At 54.7% G+C, this 27,541-nt stretch overlaps 4 protein-coding genes across 4 annotated transcripts; 3 read left to right on the top strand and 1 right to left on the bottom strand.

Moving 5' to 3' along the window:
- Window positions 1-2,904: 2,904 nt before the first annotated feature.
- LOC148054301 (feather beta keratin-like) lies at window positions 2,905-3,210 on the bottom strand. Its single transcript, XM_087770424.1, has one exon. The coding sequence runs from the start codon at window positions 3,208-3,210 to the stop codon at window positions 2,905-2,907; it is 306 nt and encodes a 101-aa protein (XP_087626550.1).
- A 6,823-nt stretch (window positions 3,211-10,033) lies between these two features.
- On the top strand, window positions 10,034-10,339 carry LOC148054300 (feather keratin Cos1-2-like). The gene has a single exon (XM_087770310.1). The coding sequence runs from the start codon at window positions 10,034-10,036 to the stop codon at window positions 10,337-10,339; it is 306 nt and encodes a 101-aa protein (XP_087626436.1).
- A 6,439-nt stretch (window positions 10,340-16,778) lies between these two features.
- On the top strand, window positions 16,779-17,084 carry LOC148054299 (feather keratin 1-like). Its single transcript, XM_087769812.1, has one exon. It carries the CDS (start codon window positions 16,779-16,781, stop codon window positions 17,082-17,084), a length of 306 nt encoding a protein of 101 aa, XP_087625938.1.
- A 6,336-nt stretch (window positions 17,085-23,420) lies between these two features.
- Window positions 23,421-23,928, top strand: LOC148054298 (feather keratin Cos1-1/Cos1-3/Cos2-1-like). Its single transcript, XM_087770399.1, has 2 exons — window positions 23,421-23,450; window positions 23,602-23,928. The coding sequence occupies exon 2, from the start codon at window positions 23,623-23,625 to the stop codon at window positions 23,926-23,928; it is 306 nt and encodes a 101-aa protein (XP_087626525.1). The 5' UTR covers window positions 23,421-23,450; window positions 23,602-23,622.
- The last annotated feature ends 3,613 nt before the right edge of the window (window positions 23,929-27,541 follow it).

Here is a 27,541-nt window from a genome sequence, read left to right as displayed (position 1 = left end):
TGCCATGGGCAGGGATAGCTGGCACTACATCACGTCACTCAAAGTTCCCTCGAACCTCACTTTCAACACTGCCCGTGATGGGGCAGCCCATCGTTCTCGGGGCAACCTTTTCCAGGGTCTCACCACCCTCATCGTAATACATTTCTTCCTTACGTCCAAGCTTCATCTACCCAGCTTCAGTTTAAAACCGTTGCTCTTCTCCTGTCCCTACAGGCCTTGATAAAATGTCTCTCTCCAACTTCCTGATAAGTCCCCTTTATATACTGAAAGGCTGCAATAAGGTCTCAGAGCAGGGCTGCTCTCAGCCGTTTATCCTCCAGTCTGTGCTGATACGGAGGATTGTCCCAACGCAGGTGCAGGACCTTGCACTTGGCCTTGTCCAAGTTCCTGAATTTCACATCGGACCATTCCTCAAGCCTGTCAAGATCCCTCTGGACAGCGTCCCTTCCCTCAGGCGTACCAGTTGCGCCCCTCACCCTGGTGTCATGCACAAACTTGACGAGGGCGCACTCAATCGCACTATCCATGTCATTGATGAAGGCAGGAAACAGTATTGGTCCCAGGACGGACCCCTGAAGGACACCAGTTGCACTGGTTTCCACTTGGACCTTGAGACGTTGACTGTAACTCTTGGGATGCAGCCACAGTGCCCTTGAGGCACTGTCACTTGCAGGTGAGGAAGGCTTCCATGACTCCCGCAGAGCCCCTGCCCATCAGGCCCAGCTTTGCTGAGCCTCTGCCCCAACGTGGCAGAGGCACTGTTTGCATCGGTACACATGCTGTGGAAGTGGCGTGGGCCCACTGCTGACCTCGGTTGAGGAGCCTGGGCTGTGGAAGGCTCTGGGAGGGCAGCAGCCCCAAAAGCTCCTGGGACGAGGAAGAGAGTGGAGAGGAGGGGCCGCAATTCCTCTTGCCCTGGCTGCCACTGGGCTGGGGGGAGGAGGCTCAAGCAGAAAATGGCCCCAGAGGACAACAGGAGAGGGAACGAGGGAACCAGGCTGTACTGGCTCTGGCTGGGATGGAGGTGATTTTCTTCAGCGCAGCCCATATGGTGCTGTGCTTCAAATGTGGGCAGAAACAGGGCAGACAACACACCAAAGCTTTAGCTAGTGCTGCGCAGTGCTTGCTCACCATTAAGGCCGTCTCTCTTTCTCACTCTGCACACCCCTGCAGGGGTGGAGCAAGCACCTGGGAGGGGACACAACCAGGACGGCTGACCTGAATTGACCACAAGGCTATTCCATGCCACATAACATCACGCTCAGCAATAAAATGTTGCACAGTCTTTGCAAAGGAGCAGCTCTGGGGAGAATGCATGGGCGTGAGTCTGCTGCTGCTAGGTGGTGGGTGATTGCCTTTGCACCACTTGGTTTTCTCCCTTCTTTCCCCTTCCCCTCTTAGACTGGCCTGAGCTCAACCCAAGGGTATTTCGCTTTCTTGCTCTTCCAATTCTCCCCCCATCCGAATGGGACAACGGATCAAGAGAGCTGCTGCGGGGTGCTTAGTACTAGTCAGGGGCAGCACACCACACAGGCCCACGGGCAGTGCATGCCCTCCTTGCCCTGCTCCTTCCCTCTCTGTGCCCAGGCTTTCCTGGGAATGTTTCTGCAGAGAGGGGAGCAGGGAGAGACCCGCGCCAGGAAGAGAGGCAGCGGGTGTGGGCTGAGTGTCTCAAAGGGCTGTCCAAGAGCTCTCCAAAGCAGTGCGCAGACCAGCAGCAAAGGCTGCGGAGAGACTTGCCGCCGGCAAAGGGGAGCAGCTGAACTGCTGCAGGACACAGCCGGGCAAGATGATACTTCTCCACCCAGAGCCCTGACCAGAAGCTGCCTTGGCAGTCACCAGCCCTGTCTCCCCACAAATCCTTCAGTCCCTCACAAGCAGGGCCAGGAAAGGTGCTTTTGCGGCAACCCCATCAAAACAGGTGCGACTCCCAGCACTCTTCCCGCACACCAAGGACTGTCATCAACATCCTGGGCTATATGAGCAGGCGTGTAGACAGGAGATCGAGGGGAGTGATGAGCGCCCTCTGCTCAGCACTCACCTGACGGCATCTAGAACACTCTTCCGCGTTTGGGGCTCTAATGCAAGAAAGACCTTGACTGAATGGGGCGAGTTCAGCGGAGGGTGGGCTGGATGGTGAGGGGGCTGGAGCACTTGGTTGGGGAGGAGAGGCTGAGGGCTCGCTGAGCATGGAGAAGAGAATGCTTTGGTGGGAGACCTAAAATCATCTCTGCAGTAGCTATGGTCATTCAACTGCCTCGGGTCACTCTGTCCAGCCCCAGAGACGCACAGAAGTTCAGAAAGCAGATGGTCACACGAAGCATGGCTAAGCATATTCAAAGCAAGCCTGTGTTAACAATCACGGCAGAACCATCTCCAGCCAGCTCCTCCCAGAACCACCCCTGAGCAACATCTCTCTTCCTGGGCATCTTGGCAAAGTGTCTGCAGGGAAAAGGATGAGACAAAGGCATGGGCTGGCATGCAGCAGAACTTTAATGACTCAAAAAAGGGAAACGAGGTCGCTCTGAGTGGAGATCCCAGTGCAGGCAGAACCAGGAGCAGACGAGACTGTGCCCCACGGCTGTGGCAGAGATCCCACCAGGTCTCCATCTGCCTGCCCCAGAGACAGAGCAGGGCCTGCAGTTCTGCCCTAGGCTGACTTTACGGGGCTCACAGCCCATGGGAGCGCAACAGAACAAGGACACGGGAGGGAAAAGAGAGAGCGGAAGAGGGGAAAGGCAGGCATGGGCCGTGCTTTCGGACATCCCAGGCTGGCCCCGTCCTTTTGCAAGGGGTATACGCGTTGCTCAGCCTCTCTGAAAGCCACAAGCCGATGCTCCGTCCTCAGTCCGGTACCATCTTGTGGGTCCCTGGGGGCCTTCCCCAGGGCCATCGCCAGCAGCTTTAGCAGGGGAGGCAACTCCTGCCACTGTAGCGGCTGCCGAAGCCCGAGAGGCCAAAGCCCCCGGAGGAGATGGGCACTCCTTGAGAGCTGAGGATGCTGCCAACGGCAGCAGAGGTGGAGGATCCCACGGCGGTGCTCTGCGGGAAGGAGCTGAGGATGGGTCCGGGCAGGGTCACCACCACGGGGGAGGGCTCAATGACAACGGTGGAGTCCTGGCACTGCCTGACACAGGGCTCATTGCAGCTGTTGGCCAGCGGGGTGGGGCCGCAGGGCTGGCAGGGCAGGCACGGGTTGTAGCAGGACATGTCTCGGGGCTGGAGGTGCACCTGGGAGAGAGGGCAGGGGGAAGCAGAGCAGGGGCGATGGGTGAGGAGCAGCCTGTCACCCCACCGCGAGGGAGAAAAACCATGAGCTGGAGACTAGAGCTAGAGGCATTTTAGAGAGGCTCATGGGCTTCACCTTCCCCTCAGCCCAAAACAGCCCTGCCAAGTGCGACCAAGCTCATCGAGGTCCCCGTCTAGCCCATCGCCCACTTCAGCCAAGCATCAGCCTCTCTCCATGCCACACCTTCTCTGCCCTTCCCTCTCCCATGATAGGTAGCCCCATGACCCAGTGTAGGACAAACGGCAGGTACGCACTCAGAAAACCCAAAGGAAAACGCGGAGGAGGAAGAGAAAGGGCTTCAAACTCACCTTCTTCCCAAGGCGATGGAGGTGAGAAGAGTGGATGAGAGAGTGGGGAGAAGGGCCCGCTTTTATACTGCTCCTGCACCGCCCCAGGCCCACAGTCACTGCACGCGGGCACTAATTTTCCAACAGACTCACCTCCCAAGCAAAATATGCTACCTAATGGCACAGGCTGTGGTTTGGTTTCCGTCAATGCTGCCATTTCATTTCCTCATTGCTGACATGCTTGGTCTGCCATGCAGGCTCCTTTCATGTGCTGGGATGAGAGGCCCAGGGATACCCCGGGCAGGGTCGTGTCAGTGAGGGCACAAGATGCCTCCTAACTGCTGGAGGGGTCCACCTGGCATTGAATCATAGAATCTTAGAATGGTAGAATACCAGGTTGGAAGGAACCTCAAGGATCATCTAGTCCAGCCTTTCTAGGCAAGAATTTGCACGGTCTAGACGGGATGGCCCAGCACCATGTCCAGCTGAGTCTTAAACGTGCTCAGCGTGGCGGAGTCAACCACTTCCCTGGGGAGATTATTCCAATGGTTGACTGTTCTCGTTGTGAAAAATTTTCCTCTCGTGTCCAGTCGGAATCTCCCTGGGAGTAACTTGTACCCAGTACCCCTTGTCCTCACCATGGGACTCCTTGTAAAAGGGAGTCTCCGTCTTCTTTTTAGCTCCCCTTTAAGTACTGGTACATGGTGATGAGATCACCTCTAAGCCTCCTTTTCTCCAGGCTGAACAAGCCCACTTCTCTCAGCCTATCCTCATATGGCAGGCTTCCCAGACCCTTGACCATCTTGGTGGCCCTTCTCTGGACCCCCTCCATATGTCCACATCTTTTTTGTATAACGGGGACCAGAACTGCACACAGTATTCCAGCTGTGGCCTGACAAGCGCCGAGCAGAGTGGGATAATGACTTCTTTCATCTCGCCTGGTGATGCCCTTTTTGATGCAACCCACCATCCTACTGGCCTTCTTGGCTGCAGCAGCACACTGTTCACTCCAATTGAGCTTCCTGTCCACCAGGACCCCCAGGTCCCTTTCCGCGGAGCTGCTCTCTAGCCACGGAGATCCCAGTCTGTGCTGCACTCCTGGATTATGTTTTCCCAGGTGCAAGACCTTACACTTGGCCTTGTTAAACTTCATAAGGTTCATGTTAGCCCACTCTTCCAGCCTATCCAGATCTTCCTGCAGGGTGGCTCTCCCTTCCAGAGTGTCCGCTTCCCCTCTCAGTTTGGTGTCATCTGCAAACTTCATCAGGCTACGCTTGATCCTCGTTTCCAGATCACTTATGAAGGTATTGGATAGCCTTGGGCCCAATATCAATCCCTGGGGGACCCCACTTGTGACGGGTTGCCAGTTTGAAAAAGAGCTATTTACCACCATCCCTTGGGAGCGGCCCGTCAGCCAATTCCCCACCCACTGCACACACAGCTTGTCTAGGCCATAACGCATCAATTTCTCCAGGAGGAGGCCGTGGGGAACCCTATCGAAAGCCTTGGAGAAGTCGAGGTAGACAATCTTCACCGCTCGCCCCATGTCAACCGAGCAGGTCACTTTATCATAGAAGGCCACCAGATTTGTCAGGCACGATCTGCCCTTGGTGAAGCCGCGTTGGCTTTTCCCAACCATGTGCTGCATTTGACTCATGATGGCCCCCAGGATGATCCGTTCCATAACTTTCCCGGGCATTGAAGTAAGACTGATGGGCCTATAATTACCCGGATCCTCCCTTGACACCTTCTTGGAGATAGGGGTAACGTTCGCCTACCTCCAGTCCTCTGGGACATCCCCTGATCTCCCCATAGCTTCAATCAGGCAAAGCATGTGGAGGGCAACAAGAAGGTCTTCTTCCACGTAGGTCAGCAGCAAAAGCAAGCCTTGGTCAAAGGCAGCCCCAGCCCTGAACGGGGCAGCTTCCCTGACGACAGGGCTTACAGCAAAGGCGGAGGTAACTCCAAGGTTTCTTCGCCTTGGTCTTGCTCTGGCACGGTTTGCTGTCAGGAGATCGCTCTCCTGACATTTTCCTAGGAACATCTGGAACAGGAAAGACCTGCAGCAGAGGAGGATCGCGTCTGGGAGCATTTAAACCGATTGGACTGACATGAGTGCAAGTGGCCTCCTGGAAGGCACCCGAGGGAGTCGATTGGTGTCACTACAAGCTTGCTCCCAAGTCCCTTTGAAAGTCACAGCAGTCAGGGAATGCATCTGAGGACTGGAAGAAAGCCAACGGGCCTCCTGTCTTCAAGAAAGGCACGAAGGAGGAGCTGGGGAATGACAGGCCCGTCAGCCTCACCTCGATCCCTGCAAAGGTGATGCAGCAAATCATCCTGGAAGCCATTTGCCAAGATGAAAGGACAAGAAGGTGCTTGTGTTGGTCGTCTCATCTAACCAAGGCTTTTGACGCTGCCTCCTGTCACAATCCTTCCAGACCAACTGACGAAATACAGGCTAGGGAAGAGGGCAGTGCAGGGGATTGAAATCTGGCATGGGTGCTGCTCTCTCCAGCTGGCGGCCACTCACTCCTGGTGCCCGGTAGGGGTCCAGACTGGGGCCAACAGTGTTTCACCCCCTTATGCAAAGTCCTGCAGTGGGGAAGGAAGAACCTCCTGCACCACTACAGGCTGTGGCCGATGGGCTTCCAAACAGCTTTGCAGCAGGGCACGTGGGTCCTGGTGGACACCATGAGGCAGCCCGTGGCCATGCCAAAATGGCATCCAACAGCATCCTGGGCCTCATTAGGAAGGGCTTTGCTATCAGATGGCAGAAGGGCATCCCTCTTCTTGGCTCAGCACTGCTGAGACCACAACTGCCATGAACAGCGTCCAGTTTGTGGCTGCCCTGCATGAGAGAGGCACGGCCATACTGGCACGAGTCCAGCAAAATGCCACGGAGCCCATGAGTTTGTTGTCTACTTGGACTTTAGTAAGGCCTTTGACACTGTCTCCCACAGCATTCTCCTGGAGAAGCTGGCTGCTCGCGGCTTGGATAAGTGCACTCTGCGCTGGGTACAACACTGGCTGGACGGCCGAGCCCAGAGAGTGGTGGTTAACGGAGTCAAATCCAGTTGGCGGCCGGTCACGAGTGGTGTTCCCCAGGGCTCAGTGTTGGGGCTGGTCCTGTTCAATATCGTCACTGGTGACCTGCATGAGGGGATTGAGTGCACCCTCAGTCAGTTTGCAGATGACACCAAGTTGGGCGGGCGTGTTGATCTGCTGGAGGGTAGGAAGGCCCTACAGAGGGGTCTGGCCAGGCTGCATCGATGGGCCGGGGCCAAATGTATGAGGTTCAACAAGGCTCAGTGCCGGGTCCTGCACTTGGGTCACAACAACCCCAGGCAACGCTACAGGCTGGGGGAGGAGTGGCTGGAGAGCTGCCTGGCAGAAAAGGACCTGGGGGTGTTGGTTGACAGCCGTCTGAACATGAGCCAGCAGTGTGCTCAGGTGGCCAAGAAGGCCAAGGGCATCCTGGCTTGTATCAGGAACAGTGTGGCCAGCAGGACCAAGTCTTACGAGGAGCGGCTGAGAGAACTGGGGTTGTTTAGTCTGGAGAAGAGGAGGCTGAGGGGAGACCTTATTGCTCTCTACAGCTACCTGCAAGGAGGTTGCAGCGAGGTGGGGGACGGTCTCTTCTCCCTAGTAACAAGCGATAGGACGAGAGGAAACGGCCTCAAGCTGCGCCAGGGCAGGTTTAGGTAGGATATTAGGAAAATCTTCTTCACCAAAAGGGTAGTCAGGCATTGGAACAGGCTGCCCAGGGAAGTGGTTGAGTCTCCATCCCTGGAGGCATTTAAAAGAAGGGCAGACATGGTGCTCGAGGACGTGGTTTAGTGGTGGACTTGGCAGTGCTAGGTTAACGGTTGGACTCGATGATCTTAAGGGTCTTTTCCAACCTTAACGATTCTGTGATTCTACGAAACAACTGGAGCCCCTGAGGCAGGAGGGGCTGCAAGAGGTGGGGGTGTTCACCCTGGAGGAGAGAAGGCCCCGGGGCACGCCTCTTACCAATGGCTAAAGGACCTGATGGGAGGCAGTCAAGAACGTAGAGCCACACTGTTCTGAGTCCTACCCAGTGAAGGGACAAGAGGTAATGGGCACATATTGAAATAGGGGAAATTCCAGGAAAACGGAAGAAAAGACTTGGCCCTGATCATCCTCCAAAGGCTGAACATGCTTTGAGCAGCAGGGTTGGACTAGACGATCTCCAGAGGTCCCTTCCAACCCAAGGAACCTGCGATTCTGTCATGGGCAAAAAACAGGTGATGCACAGCTGCCACTAACAAGGATAAATTGCTTGGGAACATTGGAATCAAGGGCAGCCATGGCAATCGCACCTGAGAAATTGAGAGTTAAAGACCTGGCAGCAGGGAGGAAAGTACCTAGCGATGTACAGCCCCTGGACTTCAGGCACCCTGAATTCAGCCTAGGCAGGCGCCTGGTAGGTAGGATGCCATGCAGGCAGCTGTGAAGGGCAAAGGAGCTCAGAAAAGCTGGCAGCGCCTTAGGCACCTCATGGTCTAAGAGCAAGAAGGGTCCAGCCCGATACTCAGAAAAACAAGCAGAGACTTGGTGGGTGGAAGGAAACGGACACACGGGCCTCATCTTCCTTGCAAAGGAGACCAGGCTGCGGAGAGGAGCTCTCCTCAGTGCTCCGTGGAGGGAAAGAAAGGGTTGCAGAAAACACCTCCCCACTGTCCGGGACTCATCCCTGGGTCTCAAGCATTACATCTTCTCCTGGCAGTAGTGCTTCAGCGTGCCTTCTTTCCCGTGCCCCAAGGCCTCCTCAGCCAGGAGCACAACCCAGCACCATTGGAGAGGCAAGCAATCTGCCTGCATTTCCCGAACAAATGAGGGCTGGCAGGACCCTGCAGTGCCACGTGCCTGAGGATGCTCAGGCAGGGCATGTGCTCACAAGGGCCCTGGCTCTCAGACTACATCAAGGAGGCGATGCACTTCCCTGCCCTGCAGACATGGAGGCAGCTGGGACGCGTCCCAGGAGGGTAAGGGAATGCCTTCAGTAGGCAAGCTTCCTGGGATAGACTCTCCCTACCCATGGCGAGTCACACTCTAATTTTGGATTGGCCGTGTGTCAGCCTCTTGGCGTGCGGCCAAGCCAGGAGTGTGCACTGTCTGCAGGCCCGTGTCCCACGCGCTGCTGAATTCCTTTCTGGCCAGAGCAGTTCCATCCCTGCCCAGGGAAAACCGTCTCCGATCACTGTGCTGTACCCAAGTACACATCTCCAGGCAGCACAAACAGCCATTGCTCTCAGCCCGAACTTCTTGCCAGCACTCCCACAGCTCGGGGATGGTCGCAGAACGGTCAGCATTTTGGAAAAGTGGCCAGGCCTTTGTGTGCCATGCAGGACCGGGTCCAAAGCTCTCCCGAGCCCCAGCACACCCCTCTGGTAGTGAGAGGGGAGGAACACGACGCCACAGGGCTCCACGAGAGGGGACGCCTTTGCCAAAGAAACCAGCAAATGTCTGCCCAGAAGGAGAAGCTTTCCTTGGGCGCAGGCGTTTGAAACCAGTAGCGCAGCCCACCTGCCTTTCAGGACACTGCCAGGCAGTGCTCAGGGACTGCTGCAGCAAGCAAGGCGGCAGGCAGGGAGGGGGAAGGATGCAGCATGGCCTCATGCGCAGAAGCCTCTGGGCACCCAGGAGAGCACTGCATTGGTGGGAAGACGTGCCCACCTTCCTGCACAGGCATTCGAAAACAGCCTCACCAGATTTCTCCAGACCCATGTCTTCCATCTGCACAGACACCTCCGGCACTTGCGGGCACATCTTCTGCCTGTACGCCCATGGTGCTGCTCAGGAAATCCTTGGGCCTCTCATCCCAATACTTCAAAAGAGCGTCCCTGGCCTAATGGTCGTGGCAGAAATGAGGAAATGAAATGACGGTGTTGATGGAAACCAAAACACAACCTGTGCCATTAGGTAGCATATTTTGCTTGGGAGGTGAGTCTGCTGGAAAATTAGTGCCCGCGTGCAGTGACTGTGGGCCTGGGGCGGTGCAGGAGCAGTATAAAAGCAGGCCCTGCTCCTCACTCTCTCATCCACTCTTCTTGCCTCCACCTCCCTGGGAAGAAGGTGAGTTTGGAGCCCTTTCTGTTCTTCCTCCTCCTCAGCCTGCTCCTCCTTCTCCTCCTCGGGGATTTCTCAACACATACCTGCCTCTATGTCCTATGCTGGGTCCAGAGGCTGCTGGCCATGGGAGAGGGAAGGGAGCAGAAGGTGGGACATGGAGAGAGGCTGATGCTTGGCTGAGGTATCTCCTGAGCTATGCGCTAGGTGAAGACCTCCCTGGGCTTACTCACTTTTGGTGAAGCTCCTTTGGGCTGAGGGAAAGGGGCGGCCTTGTGCTGGGGGGATAGGCTGCTCTTCAACCACCCCTCCTCCTCTCCTTCCCCCTGCCCTCTCTCTCTCTCAGGCGCACCTCCAGACCCAAGACATGTCCTGCTACAACCCGTGCCTGCCCTGCCAGCCCTGCGGCCCCACCCCGCTGGCCAACAGCTGCAATGAGCCCTGTGTCAGGCAGTGCCAGGACTCCACCGTCGTCATCCAGCCCTCCCCCGTGGTGGTGACCCTGCCCGGACCCATCCTCAGCTCCTTCCCGCAGAACACTGCCGTGGGATCCTCCACCTCCGCTGCCGTTGGCAGCATCCTCAGCTCTCAGGGAGTGCCCATCTCCTCTGGCGGCTTTGGCCTCTCGGGCTTCGGCAGCCGCTACTGCGGCAGCCGGTGCCTCCCCTGCTAAAGCTGCTGCCTGCACTGAGGCCTCCACTCGGATCGACCTCATTTCCCTCTTTCCACTCATTAAAGTTCTGCTGCATCCCAGCCTGCGCTTCTCTCTCATCCTTTCCCCTGCAGATCCTCTCCCATGATGCCCACGCCGAGACATGTTCCTCAGGGCTGGTCCTGGGAGGGGGGTGTTGGGCATGATTTTGCACGGATTATCAACACAGGCTTGCAGTCAGCATGCTTAGTTGCGCATCGGGTGATCCTCCAGTTTCTAAAATTGTCTGCCTTTCTGCGTCGCAATGGAATTACCCGACATAGTTCAGTGACTACTTTGTCATCCACTTTGTTGTGCACACCTCTTCTTTTTCCTTGGAAAGCTCAACACTGTGATGCGAGTAGTCAGCAGGGAATGTGGTATTGACAAGACATAGGCACTAGCTTCCCAGGAGAGGCCAGGACAACCCATCCTCACCATAGCATTCTCAAAGGAACAGAGGAACACAGTGCAGTGGGCTGCCTTGACAGCAGACCATAGTAGAATACAATCAGAGAATGGTTGTGCTTGGAAGAGACCTTGAAAGATCATCTAGTCCAACCCCCCTGCCATGGGCAGGGATAGCTGGCACTACATCACGTCACTCAAAGTTCCCTCGAACCTCACTTTCAACACTGCCCGTGATGGGGCAGCCCATCGTTCTCGGGGCAACCTTTTCCAGGGTCTCACCACCCTCATCGTAATACATTTCTTCCTTACGTCCAAGCTTCATCTACCCAGCTTCAGTTTAAAACCGTTGCTCTTCTCCTGTCCCTACAGGCCTTGATAAAATGTCTCTCTCCAACTTCCTGATAAGTCCCCTTTATATACTGAAAGGCTGCAATAAGGTCTCAGAGCAGGGCTGCTCTCAGCCGTTTATCCTCCAGTCTGTGCTGATACGGAGGATTGTCCCAACGCAGGTGCAGGACCTTGCACTTGGCCTTGTCCAAGTTCCTGAATTTCACATCGGACCATTCCTCAAGCCTGTCAAGATCCCTCTGGACAGCGTCCCTTCCCTCAGGCGTACCAGTTGCGCCCCTCACCCTGGTGTCATGCACAAACTTGACGAGGGCGCACTCAATCGCACTATCCATGTCATTGATGAAGGCAGGAAACAGTATTGGTCCCAGGACGGACCCCTGAAGGACACCAGTTGCACTGGTTTCCACTTGGACCTTGAGACGTTGACTGTAACTCTTGGGATGCAGCCACAGTGCCCTTGAGGCACTGTCACTTGCAGGTGAGGAAGGCTTCCATGACTCCCGCAGAGCCCCTGCCCATCAGGCCCAGCTTTGCTGAGCCTCTGCCCCAACGTGCCCATTTGGCCTCGGTACACATGCTGTGGAAGTGGCGCGGGCCCACTGCTGACCTCGGTTGAGGAGCCTGGGCTGTGGAAGGCTCTGGGAGGGCAGCAGCCCCAAAAGCTCCTGGGACGAGGAAGAGAGTGGAGAGGAGGGGCAGCAATTCCTCTTGCCCTGGCTGCCACTGGGCTGGGGGGAGGAGGCTCAAGCAGAAAATGGCCCCAGAGGACAACAGGAGAGGGAACGAGGGAACCAGGCTGTACTGGCTCTGGCTGGGATGGAGGTGATTTTCTTCAGCGCAGCCCATATGGTGCTGTGCTTCAAATGTGGGCAGAAACAGGGCAGACAACACACCAAAGCTTTAGCTAGTGCTGCGCAGTGCTTGCTCACCATCAAGGCCGTCTCTCTTTCTCACTCTGCACGCCCCTGCAGGGGTGGAGCAAGCACCTGGGAGGGGACACAACCAGGACGGCTGACCTGAATTGACCACAAGGCTATTCCATGCCACATAACATCACGCTCAGCAATAAAATGTTGCGCAGTCTTTGCAAAGGAGCAGCTCTGGGGAGAATGCATGGGCGTGAGTCTGCTGCTGCTAGGTGGTGGGTGATTGCCTTTGCACCACTTGGTTTTCTCCCTTCTTTCCCCTTCCCCTCTTAGACTGGCCTGAGCTCAACCCAAGGGTATTTCGCTTTCTTGCTCTTCCAATTCTCCCCCCATCCGAATGGGACAACGGATCGAGAGAGCTGCTGCGGGGTGCTTAGTACTAGTCAGGGGCAGCACACCACACAGGCCCACGGGCAGTGCATGCCCTCCTTGCCCTGCTCCTTCCCCCTCTGTGCCCAGGCTTTCCTGGGAATGTTTCTGCAGAGAGGGGAGCAGGGAGAGACCCGCGCCAGGAAGAGAGGCAGCGGGTGTGGGCTGAGTGTCTCAAAGGGCTGTCCAAGAGCTCTCCAAAGCAGTGCGCAGACCAGCAGCAAAGGCTGCGGAGAGACTTGCCGCCGGCAAAGGGGAGCAGCTGAACTGCTGCAGGACACAGCCAGGCAAGATGATCCTTCTCCACCCAGAGCCCTGACCAGAAGCTGCCTTGGCAGTCACCAGCCCTGTCTCCCCACAAATCCTTCAGTCCCTCACAAGCAGGGCCAGGAAAGGTGCTTTTGCGGCAACCCCATCAAAACAGGTGCGACTCCCAGCACTCTTCCCGCACACCAAGGACTGTCATCAACATCCTGGGCTATATGAGCAGGCGTGTAGACAGGAGATCGAGGGGAGTGATGAGCGCCCTCTGCTCAGCACTCACCTGATGGCATCTAGAACACTCTTCCGCGTTTGGGGCTCTAATGCAAGAAAGACCTTGACTGAATGGGGCGAGTTCAGCGGAGGGTGGGCTGGATGGTGAGGGGGCTGGAGCACTTGGTTGGGGAGGAGAGGCTGAGGGCTCGCTGAGCATGGAGAAGAGAATGCTTTGGTGGGAGACCTAAAATCATCTCTGCAGTAACTATGGTCATTCAACTGCCTCGGGTCACTCTGTCCAGCCCCAGAGACGCACAGAAGTTCAGAAAGCAGATGGTCACACGAAGCATGGCTAAGCATATTCAAAGCAAGCCTGTGTTAACAATCACGGCAGAACCATCTCCAGCCAGCTCCTCCCAGAACCACCCCTGAGCAACATCTCTCTTCCTGGGCATCTTGGCAAAGTGTCTGCAGGGAAAAGGATGAGACAAAGGCATGGGCTGGCATGCAGCAGAACTTTAGTGACTCTAAAAAGGGAAACGAGGTCGCTCTGAGTGGAGATCCCAGTGCAGGCAGAACCAGGAGCAGACGAGACTGTGCCCCACGGCTGTGGCAGAGATCCCACCAGGTCTCCATCTGCCTGCCCCAGAGACAGAGCAGGGCCTGCAGTTCTGCCCTAGGCTGGCTTTACGGGGCTCACAGCCCATGGGAGCGCAACAGAACAAGGACACGGGAGGGAAAAGAGAGAGCGGAAGAGGGGAAAGGCAGGCATGGGCCCTGCTTTCGGAGCTCCCAGGATGGCCCCATCCTTTTGCAAGGGGTGCTGGCATTACTCACTTCCTCAGGAAACAATTCAATGCTCCGTCCTCAGTCCGGTACCATCTTGTGGGTCCCTGGGGGCCTTCCCCAGGGCCATCGCCAGCAGCTTTAGCAGGGGAGGCAACTCCTGCCGCAGTAGCGGCTGCCGAAGCCTGAGAGGCCAAAGCCCCCGGAGGAGATGGGCACTCCCTGAGAGCTGAGGATGCTGCCAACGGCAGCAGAGGTGGAGGATCCCACGGCGGTGCTCTGCGGGAAGGAGCTTGAAATCTGGCATGGGTGCTGCTCTCCAAGGGTTGTGATGAGTGGCATGCAGTCCAGCTGGCAGCCACTCACTCCTGGTGTCCGGTAGGGGTCCAGACTAGGGTCAGTATTGTTGAACCCTTTTTTTAATGACCTGCAGGGTTGGAAGGATTACACCCTCAGCAAGTCTGCAGGTGACACACACTTGGGGGAGGAGGTCTTGATACAGCAGATAGCTGTGCTGCTGTTCAGAGGGATGTCGAAAGAGTGGATACATGGGTAGGCAGGAATGTCATGAGGTTCAGCCAAGGGAAATGCAAAAAACTCTTTATGCAAAGTCCTGTAATGGGCGAGGAAGAACCTCATGCACCACTACAGGCTGGGGCCAATGGGCTGCAAAACAGCTTTGCAGCTGAGGGTGTGGGTCCTGGTGGACACCATGAGGCAGCCATTGCAGCAAGGGCATCCAACAGCATCCTGGGCTGCACTAGGAAGAAGGCTGCCATCAGATGGCAGAAGGGCATCCCTCTTCTTGACTCAGCACTGCTGAGACAACTGCCATGAAATGTGTCGAGCTTGTGGCTCTTTAGTACGAGAGAGGCACTGCCATACCAGGGTCCAGCAAAGGGCCACACAGACAAGTACATTAAAGCAAAGCTCAGCTGGCTTTGAGTCTTGCAAGGGACATCCAGAGAAACAGGCAAAAAGCATCAAGAGCAACATCCACTCCTACAAGAGTAGCTGAAGACTGACAGAGGAAAATGTGGGCCCACTGCTGACTGGGGCAGCTGATTTCCTGAAGAGTGTACAGAGGGGGGAGTCAATGCCTTCTCTCTCTCAGTCTTCACCTGCAACGTCTCCCAGGCTGCTGTGCCCTCTGAAAGAGCTGAAGGAAGGAGGGGGAGGCCTCCCAGCAGTGGTCAGCTTCAAATCAAGGACTGCCTTGGAAAAGTCAACACGTACATACCAGCTGATGTGCTCCAGGGCAGAGCTGCCATATAGATAGACCTAAATCAGCTCAAGGAATATGCCCACAGAAGCCTCCAGTCATTCAAGAAGGACAAATGGCAAGTCCTGCACCTGGAGAGGAAGAACCTCTTGCATCAGTACAGACTGAGGACTGAACTATGCTACAATCTTAGAGCCCACAGACCTCCTCCTGGTAGATCTGCCTGCACGGGCAAGGTCAGAACTGGGGAGAGACTTGGAGGGTGGAAGGGAACAGATGCACAGGCCTCGTCTTCCTGGCCAAAGAAGCCTGACCAGGCTGTGGTGAGGAGCACTCCTCAGTGCTCCGTGGAGGGAAAGAAAGGGTTGCAGAAAACATTTCACCTCTGGCTGGGATGCATCCCTGGGTCCTAGGCAATACATCTTCTCCTGGCATTAGGGCACACCACCCCTCCCATGACCCAAAGGCTTCCTCAGCCTGAAGCACAATCCGGCATCATTGGAGAGGCAAGAAAAGTTCCTCCAACTCCCCAAGGAGTGAGGGCTCGCAGGACCCTGCAGTGCCACATGCCTGAGAATCCTCAGGGAGACAATGTGGTCAGAAGGGCCCTGGCTACAAAACCAGCTCTCAGACTACATCAAGGAGGCAATGCACTTCCCTGCCCTGCAGACACGGAGGCAGCTGGGACACGGCCCAGGAGGGTAAGGGAATGCCTTCAGTAGGCAAGCTTCCTGGGATAGACTCTCCCTACTCATGGCGAGTCACACTCTAATTTCGGAATGGCCATGTGTCAGCCTTTTGGTGTGAGGCCAAGCCAGGAGTATGCATAGTCTGTAGGCTCGTGTACCATGCAGGGCTGAACTCCTTTCTGGTAAGGGCAGTTCCATCCCTGACCAGGGAACACCATCTCCGATCACTGTGCTGTAGCCAAGTACACAGCTCCAGGAAGCCCTAATGGTCATCGCTCTCAGTATAACCTTCTTGCTGGCACTCCCACACCTCAGGGGGCTCGCAGGATGGGCAGCGTGTTTGGAAAAGGGGCCAGGCCATTGTATCCCTTGATGGCCAGGTTCCAAATCATGCAGCCAAAGTGCAAGGTGGTATGAGGAGAATGGGAGGAACAAGATATTGTCCCAAGCACCAACACACCCCACAGGTACTAAGGAAGAACCCAAGTCCACAGGGCTTCACTTGGGGGTTGTCTTTTGCCTGTACTGATGTGTTCCTGTATGGGAAATGCTTGGGCTTCTCATCCCGGTACTTGAAAGGAGACTCTGTGGCCTAGTGGGATTGTCAGAAATGAGGAAATGTAATGGCAGCATTGACGGAAACCAAAACACAACCTGTGCCATTAGGTAGCATATTTTGCTTGGGAGGTGAGTCTGTTGGAAAATTAGTGCCCGCGTGCAGTGACTGTGGGCCTGGGGCAGTGCAGGAGCAGTATAAAAGCAGGCCCTTCTCCTCACTCTCTCATCCACTCCTCTCGCCTCCATCTCCTTGGGAAAAAGGTGAGTCTGAAGCCCTTTCTCCTTCTCCTCATCCTCTGGCATTTCTCAGCCCATATCAGCCCCTTTGTCCCATGCGAAGTCTCGGAGCTGCTAACTGTGCTAGAGGGAAAGGGGTAGAAGTTGTGACATGGAGGGAGGCTGGGACTTGGCTGAGGTGTCTCCTGGGCTTTGGGTAAGTGTGGATCTCCCTGGGCTTGGTCAGTCTTGCATGGTCTTCTGAAGGAAAGGAGAAGTCTGTGGGCCTCCCTACACAGCCTTCAACTCTCATCTCCAGTTTGTGCCTTGGGTCCCTCGTAGTGGGGTGACAGGCTGCTTCTCACACATCTCCCTTGCTCTGCCCTCTCTGCCAGGTGCACCTCCAGCCCCGAGACATGTCCTGCTACAACCCGTGCCTGCCCTGCCAGCCCTGCGGCCCCACCCCGCTGGCCAACAGCTGCAATGAGCCCTGTGTCAGGCAGTGCCAGGACTCCACCGTCGTCATCCAGCCCTCCCCTGTGGTGGTGACCCTGCCCGGACCCATCCTCAGCTCCTTCCCGCAGAGCACTGCCGTGGGATCCTCCACCTCTGCTGCCGTTGGCAGCATCCTCAGCTCTCAGGGAGTGCCCATCTCCTCCGGGGGCTTTGGCCTCTCGGGCTTTGGCAGCCGCTACTGCAGCAGGAGTTGCCTCCCCTGCTAAAGCTGCTGGCGATGGCCCTGGGGAAGGCCCCCAGGGACCCACAAGATGGTACCGGACTGGGGACAGAGCATCGACTTCTTTCCTGAGGAAGTGAGCAACGCCAGCACCCCTTGCAAAACGATGGGGCCAGCCTGGGCTCTCCGAAAGCATGGCCCATGCCTGCCTTTCCCTTCTTCCGCTCTCTCGTTTCCCCTCTTGTTCTCTTGTGCTCCCGTGGGCTGTGAGCCCCATAAAGCCAGCCTAGGGCAGAACTGCAGGCCCTGCTCTGTCTCTGGGGCAGGTAGATGGAGACCTGGTGGGGTGCAGGCTCCTTTCTGCCCCTGGTGCTCCCTGCACTGGGGTCTCCACTTGGAGCAACCTTGTTTCCCTCTTTTGAGTCATTAAAGTTCTGCTGCATGCCAGCCCATGCCTTTGTCTCGTCCTTTCCCCTGCAGACACTTTGCCAAGATGCCCAAGGAGAGAGATGTTGCTCAGGGGTGATTCTGGGAGGGGGGTGTTGGGGATGGTTGTGCAGCAATTGTCAACACAGGTTTGCATTGGGTATGCTTAGTCATGAGTTGGGTGTACCCTCTGGTTTCTAAACTTCTCTGCCTATGTGTGGTATATCAGGATAGAATCACCCAATGTAGTTCAGTCACTACCATAAATTTGTTGTGTACAGCTTTTCTTTTTCCTTGGTAAGCTCAACATTGTGAAGTAAGTAGTCAGGAGGAGGAAGGATGAATGTGTTACTGACAAGGCAGAGGCAGTACCTTCCCAGGAAAACCTAGGAGAACCTGTCCTAACCACAGCATTGAGATTTAGAGTTGCAGGATGAGAAGACCAGGTGGAAAGTAAAAGCATGAGAACAGTAAGGGAAAATAATGCCACAGAGTCTTTGGAAAAACATTGTCCCAACAGCTGGGGTCCACAGGTCTTGTGGTCTTCTAGCTGGTGCAGAGATGCTTTTTGCAATTTTTTTTTTCCTTCCACAGAGCATTCAGGAGAGCTGTACACTGCTTGTCTCCTCAGCTGGGAAGCTGAGCCCCTCCTCCTCATTGCTGGCCCTATCCCCAGTAGGCACAGGCACAAAAAGGCCGTCCTGGGACCATAGGATCATAGCATAATCAAGCTGGAAAGGACTTCCAAAGGTCATTGGGCCCAACCCCATGCTCCAAGCTCAGTCAGCCACAAGAGTCCATGGAGGGTTACTGCACAGCCTCCCGAGGCAACATGTTCCACTGCTTGACTCTCCTCGTGATGAAAACCATTTTCCTCCTATCAGGTCCAAACCTCTCATCTTTCAATGTGAGCCCATTGTCTCTAGTCCTCCAACCATGCGCTGCCACAGTGTTGAACCTGGATCTGTCTTCTGGGGGACCTCACCATAGCTACTCCAAAGCTGGTCTTAGGTCTCCCACCAAAGTCTTCTCTTCACACTCAGCAAGCACTGTGCCCTCAGCCTCTCCTCCCCAGCCAAGTGGTCCCTCACCATCCCGGACACCTCTGCTGAACTCACTCCACTTGATCAAGGTCTTCCTTGCTTTACTTCTTTCTTGTATTAACACAGTGTTCTAGATGCCTTCAGGTGAGTGCTGAGCAGAGGAAGATCATTGCTCCCATCGATCTCCTGGCTACGCTCCTGCTCATATAGCCCAGGATGTTGATCACAGTCCTTGGTTTCCAGGAACAGTGCTAGGAGTCACACTTGTTTTGATGGGGTTACCACAAAAGCACCTTTCCCTGGCCCTGCTTTTGGTCTGTGGCTTGTCAGGGGCTGAAGAATTTGTGGAGAGACAGGGCTGGTGACTACCAAGCCAGCTGTCATTCGGGGCTCTGGGTGGACATGTGCCATCGTGCCCAATTGTGTCCTGCAGCAGTTCAGCTGCTCCCCTTTGCCGGCGGCAAGTCTCTCCGCAGCCTTTGCTGCTGGTCTGCGCACTGCTTTGGAGAGCTCTTGGACAGCCCTTTGAGACACTCAGCCCACACCCGCTGCCTCTCTTCCTGGCGCGGGTCTCTCCCTGCTCCCCTCTCTGCAGAAACATTCCCAGGAAAGCCTGGGCACAGAGAGGGAAGGAGCAGGGCAAGGAGGGCATGCACTGCCCGTGGGCCTGTGTGGTGTATTGCCTCTGACTAATACTAAGCACCTCCCAGCTGTTCTATCACTTTGCTGTCCCAGTGGGATGGGGCAGAATTGGAAAAGCAAGAAAGCAAAATACCCTTGGGTTGAGATCAGGCCAGTCTAAGAGGGGAAGGAAGAAAAGAGAAAAACCAAGTGGTGCAAAGGCAATCACCCACCACCTTGCACTAGCAGACTGACGCCCAACCAGCCTCTGAAGAACAACTACTTTGGAAAGACTGCCCACAGTGTTTCAGTTAATGAACATTGTGTTAACAACCACTGCACAGCCATCCCAAAAAAAAAAACCCTCCCAGAATCACCACGAGGAACACCTCTTTCCCTGAGCATCTTGGGAGAAGGTCTGCAGGGGAAAGGATGACACAGAGGCACGGGCTGGGATGCAGCAGAACTTTAATGAGTCAAAGGAGGGAAACAACATTTCTCCAAGTAGAGATCCCAGCGCAGGGAGAACCAGGAGCAGACGAGACTGTGCCCCACGGCTGTGGCAGAGATCCCGCCCGCTGTCCATCTGCCTGCCCCAGAGACAGAGCAGGGCCAGCAGTTCTGCCCTAGGCTGGCTTTGTGGGGCTCACAGCATAGAGCAGCACAAGAGAACAAGGACATGGGAGGGAAACGAGAGAGCGGAAGAGGGGAAAGGCAGGCATGGGCCCTGCTTTCGGAGAGCCCAGGATGGCCCCATCCTTTTGCAAGGGCTGCTGGCATTGCTCACTTCCTCAGGAAAGAAGTCGATGGTCTGTCCCCAGTCCAGTACCATCTTGTGGGTCCCTGGGGGCCTTCCCCAGGGCCATCACCAGCAGCTTTAGCAGGGGAGGCAACTCCTGCCGCAGTAGCGGCTGCCGAAGCCCGAGAGGCCAAAGCCGCCAGAGGAGATGGGCACTCCCTGAGAGCTGAGGATGCTGCCAACGGCAGCGGAGGTGGAGGATCCCACGGCAGTGTTCTGCGGGAAGGAGCTGAGGATGGGTCCGGGCAGGGTCACCACCACAGCAGGAGGCTCAATGACAACGGTGGAGTCCTGGCACTGCCTGACACAGGGCTCATTGCAGCTGTTGGCCAGCGGGGTGGGGCCGCAGGGCTGGCAGGGCAGGCACGGGTTGTAGCAGGACATGTCTCGGGGCTGGAGGTGCACCTGGGAGAGAGGGCAGGGGGAAGCAGAGCAAGGGAGATGTGTGAGAAGCAGCCTGTCACCCCACTACAAGGGACCCAAGGCACATGCTGGGCAGAGAGCTGGAGTTTCTGTAGGGATACCCATGGGCTTCACCTTCCCCTCAGCCCAGAAGTGCCCCGCCAAGAGCGACCAAGCCCAGGGAGGTCCCCACCCAGCCTATAACTCAGGAGACACCTCAGCCAAGACCCAGCCTCTCTCCATGCTAGACCTTCTTCCTCCTTCCTACTTTGATGACAAGGACCTCCACGTCCTGGTGTGGCATGATGGAGCAGGCATTGGCTGAGGTGTCTCTTGGTGTGAGACCTCAGCCTGGGGAAGGATGAGAAGCAGAAAGGCTTGCAGACTCACCTGGTTCCCAAGGAGAGCAAGGGAAGAGGAGTGGATGAGAGAACAAGGCTTTGGGTTTACTTTTATACTTCTCCTGCACCGCCCCAGGCTCTGAGTCTGTCTCTGCATAGGCAGTAATTTTCCAACAGACTCATCTTAAATGGAGAATACCCTTTCTAATCACACAGCTTGTAATTTGGTTTCCTTCATTGCCTCCTTTTCATTTCCTCATTTCTGAAATGCCCTTTGTTCCAGAGACACTCCTGCCAAATGCTGGAATGGGTGGCTCAAGGACTTCTGGCGCAGGAACGCAACAGTGCTGAGGAGAGAACTCAAGTGCTGAAGAGGTCCCACGCAGGCAGGGGACACCATCTTGGGGTACCCTGGTGGGCTCATTTGCAATTCTTTATTCAGGAATGGTCCCAGGTACTCCAAGTGTTGCAGTCCTCAGCTGTATACCCACAGGTTCGCAGGCACAAGGACTTGATCCATCCTTCCCTCTCCCTCTATCCCAGCTCACTCTGACAGTGGTAGTCACTCCTAAGGCTGGTGGGCTGTGCTTCTGATTTCACCTCTCTTTCTCCTTATACTGCTTGTTTTGAGGAGAAATTTCCCCACTTTCTTGGCCTCCTCTCCTCTCTGGTCTCTCTCGCTGTGTGCAACGCAGCCTGGGACATCTAAGTGTCTGTAGCACCCAGAGATGACACACTTCCATATCTCAGGGACTGGATAAAATGTCTTGAGAATGGAATCAGCAGAGTGAGAGCCTGCCTCTTGGAGCCTCTCAGCAGCCCAAAGCCAAGGCTTCTTGCCTGTGTCAAGGTGAAGGGTGTGTGGGCAGAAATGTGCCCAGGAGCGTTCAGGGGGCATGGAGGAATGGCGCAAGAGGGGATTCAGTCACAGGTAAAGAATTTGTCTCTGCTGATGCACACCCCATCCCCCAACAGCAAACACCGCTGTGCAGTGATTAGAGACATAGAAAGCCTGGCTGGAAGAGAAGAAGGTTACTGAGAGGAACAGCCCAAGGTGAAACACAAAGGAGAATTTTCTGGCAGAAGCAGTTCTCAATAGGGAGAGCGTTTCCCCCTCTCCTGCAGTGCTCTTCCTTTCACTGCCAACAGTCTCTGAGGGAAAGAGTTCTTCTCCTGACACTCCTCGTAGGATAGCAGCAGCGTTTGGGGAGTGTGGCCATGAATCAGACAATCCTTCACTCCCAGGCAGTTCCTGGCACAATAGGATTTCAGTGTGGGACATAAAAGCTCTGTGTGGCTGAAGACCAAATGAGTTGTCAGCTTTTTGACTCTTCCTTTGCAGCCTAGACGGTCTGTCCTTCCTCTCAAAGCACAGTGACACTAAGTCATCTGTCCTCGTGTTTGGTAGTGACTCAAGGTCTCAGCCCCTGCCCGACTCAGTGTCAGGTTAATTAGCTGCAGAGGTGCCCATGGCTTTGACTTGGACACAAGGGGCCTGTGTCCCATCCCGGACACTGTTAACACTGCAACAGAAGCAGATTCACTCAGGAGTGCCCTTCACAAGGTGGACAGGATTTCCTGGGTTTTCTCCCTGTACATAAAGCTAACCCCATTGTTTTGAACTCCTTAACACTGGGAGGAGAAGATGTATCCTGAGCTGGAGAGGCAGGGAGTGGTGACTGACAGTCATGCTAAGACATTTTGAATGTTGATACACTGAATTAAACTGCGTTTCCAAAGTGGTGTGAAAATGTCCTTGCTAGGCTCTGAAATCTGTGGTACCAGACTGTGAGCTTTGGAGGAGCATGAAAAGGAGAGCTCAGGCGATAGGGGTTGTGTTTCAGTGCTGGCGCCCAGGGCAGGTCTCCGCCAGCTCTGTGCCATTGCTGTTCAGCTGCCACTGGCCTCCTTTTGGCCTGTGGAACCTGCTGCTCTGAGGTGCTCACGTACAGAAGAGTGGAGAGTACCCCTGCCATTACCAGCACATCCCCTTGTGAGGAGGAAATGTACGCAGGGACACACAGACAGCTGCTCATGCACACCTGTGTGCATGCAAACACTTAAGCATGCATATATATCTAGATTTTAGAGAAAACAAATTGGATACAAGAATGAATACAGACAAACAAGTAGGAAAACATATATGCATGCATGCATATATGTGAAACTACACAGATGTTGTTTGCACATAGATTGGACAGAGAAATAACCCTAATATACTGAAGGCATTGGTTGGAGACCCCAAGAGATGTTGCTCAGAGAGAGGAAATGGCAAAACAGACTGGAAGATTTGTCCCTAAAGCAAGAGCATCAGGAGAAGGAGATTCAAAATGAGCAGTGCAGTCCACTCACTGGAAAGCAGGACAGTGACCATCAGACCCCTTATTTTGAACAGGGTGACAAACAACCCCACAGGAAAATCTCAAGCCATTGTTGCTTGCCTCCACTGGATTTCTATCCAGCAACTGGGTCACATCTTCAGCCTGCAATGATGCATTCCTGACCTGAAAATCCTTGGGTGTCTCATCTCAGCACTTGAAAGGAGACTCAAAGGGAAATGGCCATAGCATAAACCACAATATGAAAGCATTGAACTGTGGAAAGCCAAAATAGAGCCTGTGCCGTTGGCTGGGATGTCTTCAATTACAGAGTCTGTTGGAAAATTACCGCCTGTATATAGCATGACTGCACACCTGGGGCGGTGCTAGAGCAGTATAAAAGCCAGCCCAAACATCCAGTCTTTCATCCACTTCTCTCACCTCTTTCTCCTTGAGGATCAGGTGAGTCTGAAGCCCTTCCTCTTCCTTTCTCTCCTCCTCTGAGCAGCATCCAGCTCCTCACCCAGCAGGTGCCTCGGCTCCGTCATAGTGGGGTGACAGGCTGCTCCTCACACATCTCCCCTGCCCTGCTTCCCCCTGCCCTCTCTCCCAGGTGCACCTCCAGCCCCGAGACATGTCCTGCTACAACCCGTGCCTGCCCTGCCAGCCCTGCGGCCCCACCCCGCTGGCCAACAGCTGCAATGAGCCCTGTGTCAGGCAGTGCCAGGACTCCACCGTTGTCATTGAGCCTCCTGCTGTGGTGGTGACCCTGCCCGGACCCATCCTCAGCTCCTTCCCGCAGAACACTGCCGTGGGATCCTCCACCTCCGCTGCCGTTGGCAGCATCCTCAGCTCTCAGGGAGTGCCCATCTCCTCCGGGGGCTTTGGCCTTTCAGGCTTTGGCAGCCGCTACTGCGGCAGCCGGTGCCTCCCCTGCTAAAGCTGCTGGTGATGGCCCTGGGGAAGGCCCCCAGGGACCCACAAGATGGTGGGTCCGGACTGAAGATGGAGCATCGGCTTGTGGCTTTCAGAGGGGCTGAGCAATGCCAGCAGCCCTTGCAAAAGGATGGGGCCATCCTGGGCTCTCCGAAAGCATGGCCCATGCCTGCCTTTCCCTTCTTCCACTCCCTCCTTTCCCACCCGTGTCCTTGTTCTCTTGTGCTCCTCTATGCTGTGAGCCCCACAAAGCCAGCCTAGGGCAGAACTGCAGGCCCTGCTCTGTCTCTGGGGCAGGCAGATGGAGACCTGGTGGGATCTCTGCCACAGCCATGGGGCACAGACTCTCGTCTGCTCCTGGTTCTGCCTGCACTGGGATCTCCACTCAGAGCGACCTCGTTTCCCTCTTGACTCATTAAAGTTCTGCTGCATCCCAGCCTGTGCCTTTGCATCTTCGTTTTACCCTGCAGACCCTCTCCCAAGATGCCCAGGGAAAGAGATGTTGCTCAGGGATGGGTTTCGGGAGGAGGTTTTGGGGGATGGCTGTGCAGTGGTTGGTAACACTTGATTGTTAACTGTCACTGCATGGTTCTCCCTTCTTTGGATGCTCCAGACACACACAGTTAGGGGGAAGGGTGTTTCTCTGGGGAAGTTAGGGGTGCATGGGGCACATGGATAGCCTTTACCATTCCCAAAGGCAGGGAGGGTGGGACATAGTGCAGAGTCTTCACCCCCCCGCCTTCAGACACTGTCACTTGCAGATGAGGAAGGGATACATAACTCCTCAGCCCCTGGCCATCAGGCCCAGCTTTGTTGAGCCTCTGCCCAGAAATGCCCTCTTGGCCTCGGTGCACTTGTATAGATGGGGTATGTGGCCATTATCCAGCTCAGTTGAGGAGCCTGGGCTGTGGAAGGCCCGGGGAGGGCAGCAGCCCCACAAGGTCTTGAAAAGGGGAGGAAAAGGAATTCCTCTTGCTGTGGATGCCACTGTGCTAGGGGGGAAAGGCTCGGGTAGAAAATGTTCCCAGAGAACAGCAGGAGCAAGAATGAGGTGAATAGGCACACAGCACACGTCGTCCTCCTACTTCCATCTATGCTGTGGGTTTCCTGGGGAAAGTTTCTGGAGAGACACTGAGGGCAAGGAGAGAGGCAGGAGTTGTGGCCAATCATTCTTTAAGGGGAGTCCGGAAGCTCTCCAAAGCAGCACAGCCACCAGGAAAGACTGCATAGAGGGTTGCAGCTGAGGAAGGGGAGCTGCTGAACTGCTTAAGGACATTCCTGAGCATGATGATGCAGGAACCTCCAGGAGCCCTAATCAGCAGTTGGCTTGGTAGCAGAGACACTGCCAGCTTTCTCCACACACATCTTCCAGCCCCTTGCAAGAAAAAGTTCAATTGCGAGTCACGAAAATGTGTTCTGCTGGAAAATTCCATCAATATAAACATGTCCCCCACTGGAGAGATCTTCCCACTGTGGGCAGGGTCTGGTGTGGAGGCAGGTGCTAATCAGTCTAAGAAGGGAACAGACACACATGGCTGAGCTTCCTTGCCAAAGAGGCTGGCTGTGTTCATGACGGTTCTTGAATTCACAATAACACATACTCCTGAATTTGGGAGAGTCTTTTCACTATCCCCCATGGTTGGAGAGCAGCACATAGTATTCAGCACTTCAAGGCTTGCCAGAACAGACCGTCAGCAAGCGAGGAGCTGCTTTCCCTTCTGCTTGCCTTTTCTTCAAGAAGAAAGAATAAGTGAAGATCAAATGTGGAAACAAGAAAGGAGAAGGCAAGGCAAGATGCCAAGAACTCAGGCTGAGTTTTGCAGAAGTCATGCATGCTCTGGCATCGAGTGACCTGTGACTGTGAAGAGACAGTTTCCTCTCAGAAGTTCTCCCAGTCACTTTGAGAAGTCAGCATAGCCCATCCTTGTATCAGCAACGGCTGCTTTAGATTCTGCAGCCCAACAGACAGCTCAGGACAGGCATCCAAGACACATGTCAATCATTGCTTGACTGGGGAACATTCTGAAAATGGGGATAAAAAGGGTCATTCCTGTGTGTAAACCCTTGGGTTTACATAATGGTCAGAGTTGTTTTATGATCTGCACTAGTGCAAATGAGAAATACGCCACTGCAGATCATGTATGCAGGCAGACATCTCAATCCTTTGACAGATTTAGTCCATCTCAGGCTCCTGGAAGCAGTTTAAGATTTTACATATTTTTTGAAGATAAAAGGACAGGAAGAGGCAAGCCTCTCTGTGCTTGAAAATGTCCTTTGTTAATATTTCCATTCAAGAGAAGCCTACACTGTTCTCCTGATCTGCTGTTATGATTCTATAAACACACTATCTCTTGTACCTCAAGATGACTCTGCTGTTGCTACTACCAGAGAGCATTGGTAAGTCTTCAGTTACCTCCTGGAATTAAATTAGGCAGGGCAGGACCTACTGCCAGAAAACCTTGTCCAGTAACTTCTAACAGAAAACAGTGAGAAACTCTCTAGTGTATCTTTTCCCTCTCAAGGAAATCAGGGGATTGAAGGTCAGTTCTTTTTGCTCACATCCATATGAGTCTCCTCATATGAAGTCAGTTCCAGGAAAGGGCTGTTGCCTTGAGGAGATGTGGGCTGTGAGCATATGTTGTCCAGGGAGGACAGAAGTAGAGGCAGAATGATGGAGGAGAAAAGAATGTTTTCAGCTCTACAGCAAACAGTTCCCAGAATCTCATTTAGAGGGAGAAAATTAAAGTGTTGCTTTCTTTGAAGAAAAACTACCCAGGTTCTAAATTAGAAGCCAACCACCCTCCTATCCCTTGCCTGTCTCACTACTGAGAAAACCTGTTCAGCTGCAACAGGACGTCACTTTAGATGGAGTGGGTATGTAGAGGAGGACACACCAATGCAAAACAAGTTTTGTAAGAAAATGCTGGCCACGATGCTGGCCAAGCTTGTGTGTTGGTGCAGCACATGGCAGAGCAGTGATCATGAATATCACTGTCATGGAATATAACCTTTACAGCATGATGAATGCCAGGAAGACTATGCAGTAAAAATATTCAGTGTGTGACATACCCAGCAGCGCAAGCACGAGTCAACTTTCTCTGTAGGCTCTGTAATGTCTTGGTTTGCCCTTTGTCCTGAAGTGCTTGTACGTGACCAGAGTAGCTGTGTCCCCTATCTTGGCATCCCGCTGCAGTCAGACAACAGGGTAGAGGAGGACAACCAAATGGAAGATGAAAAGGCATCTCAGCAATGCAAGCCCAGAGGGGACAGTCAGCCAGAAAGTAAACAATGGCTTCAGTGGGCCTTAGGCGCATCAGCACAGCAATGACTCACCTTCAGCTAGGACTCCAGATCCTTCAGCTCTAGGGATGCTTATCAGGCTGTGACAGTGCTGAGGAGAGACAGTGGCAGAAGACTTTCAAGTCTGCAAGAGGAATCAGGGTGGGGGTGTGTCTCCCTTGAAAATCTCCCTCGAAAATCTCCCTCCAGGCTTTCAAGTTCACATGCATAGGAGGAGAAGAGAGCTGGGGGCACCCCACTGGGACCCTGGGAGATCAACCACTTGCTTGCGGCAGTGATGAGACCCCTTAATGGTCTAGGCCTCCTGGAGAGATTTC

Source organism: Nipponia nippon, unplaced genomic scaffold (genome assembly GCF_047370975.1).
Source record: "Nipponia nippon isolate SJK-2023a ecotype South Korea unplaced genomic scaffold, ASM4737097v1 scaffold_32, whole genome shotgun sequence".
Lineage (NCBI taxonomy): Eukaryota > Metazoa > Chordata > Aves > Pelecaniformes > Threskiornithidae > Nipponia > Nipponia nippon.
Note: the sequence above shows the minus strand (reverse complement) of the source record. Positions and strands in the feature narration are given on the sequence as shown.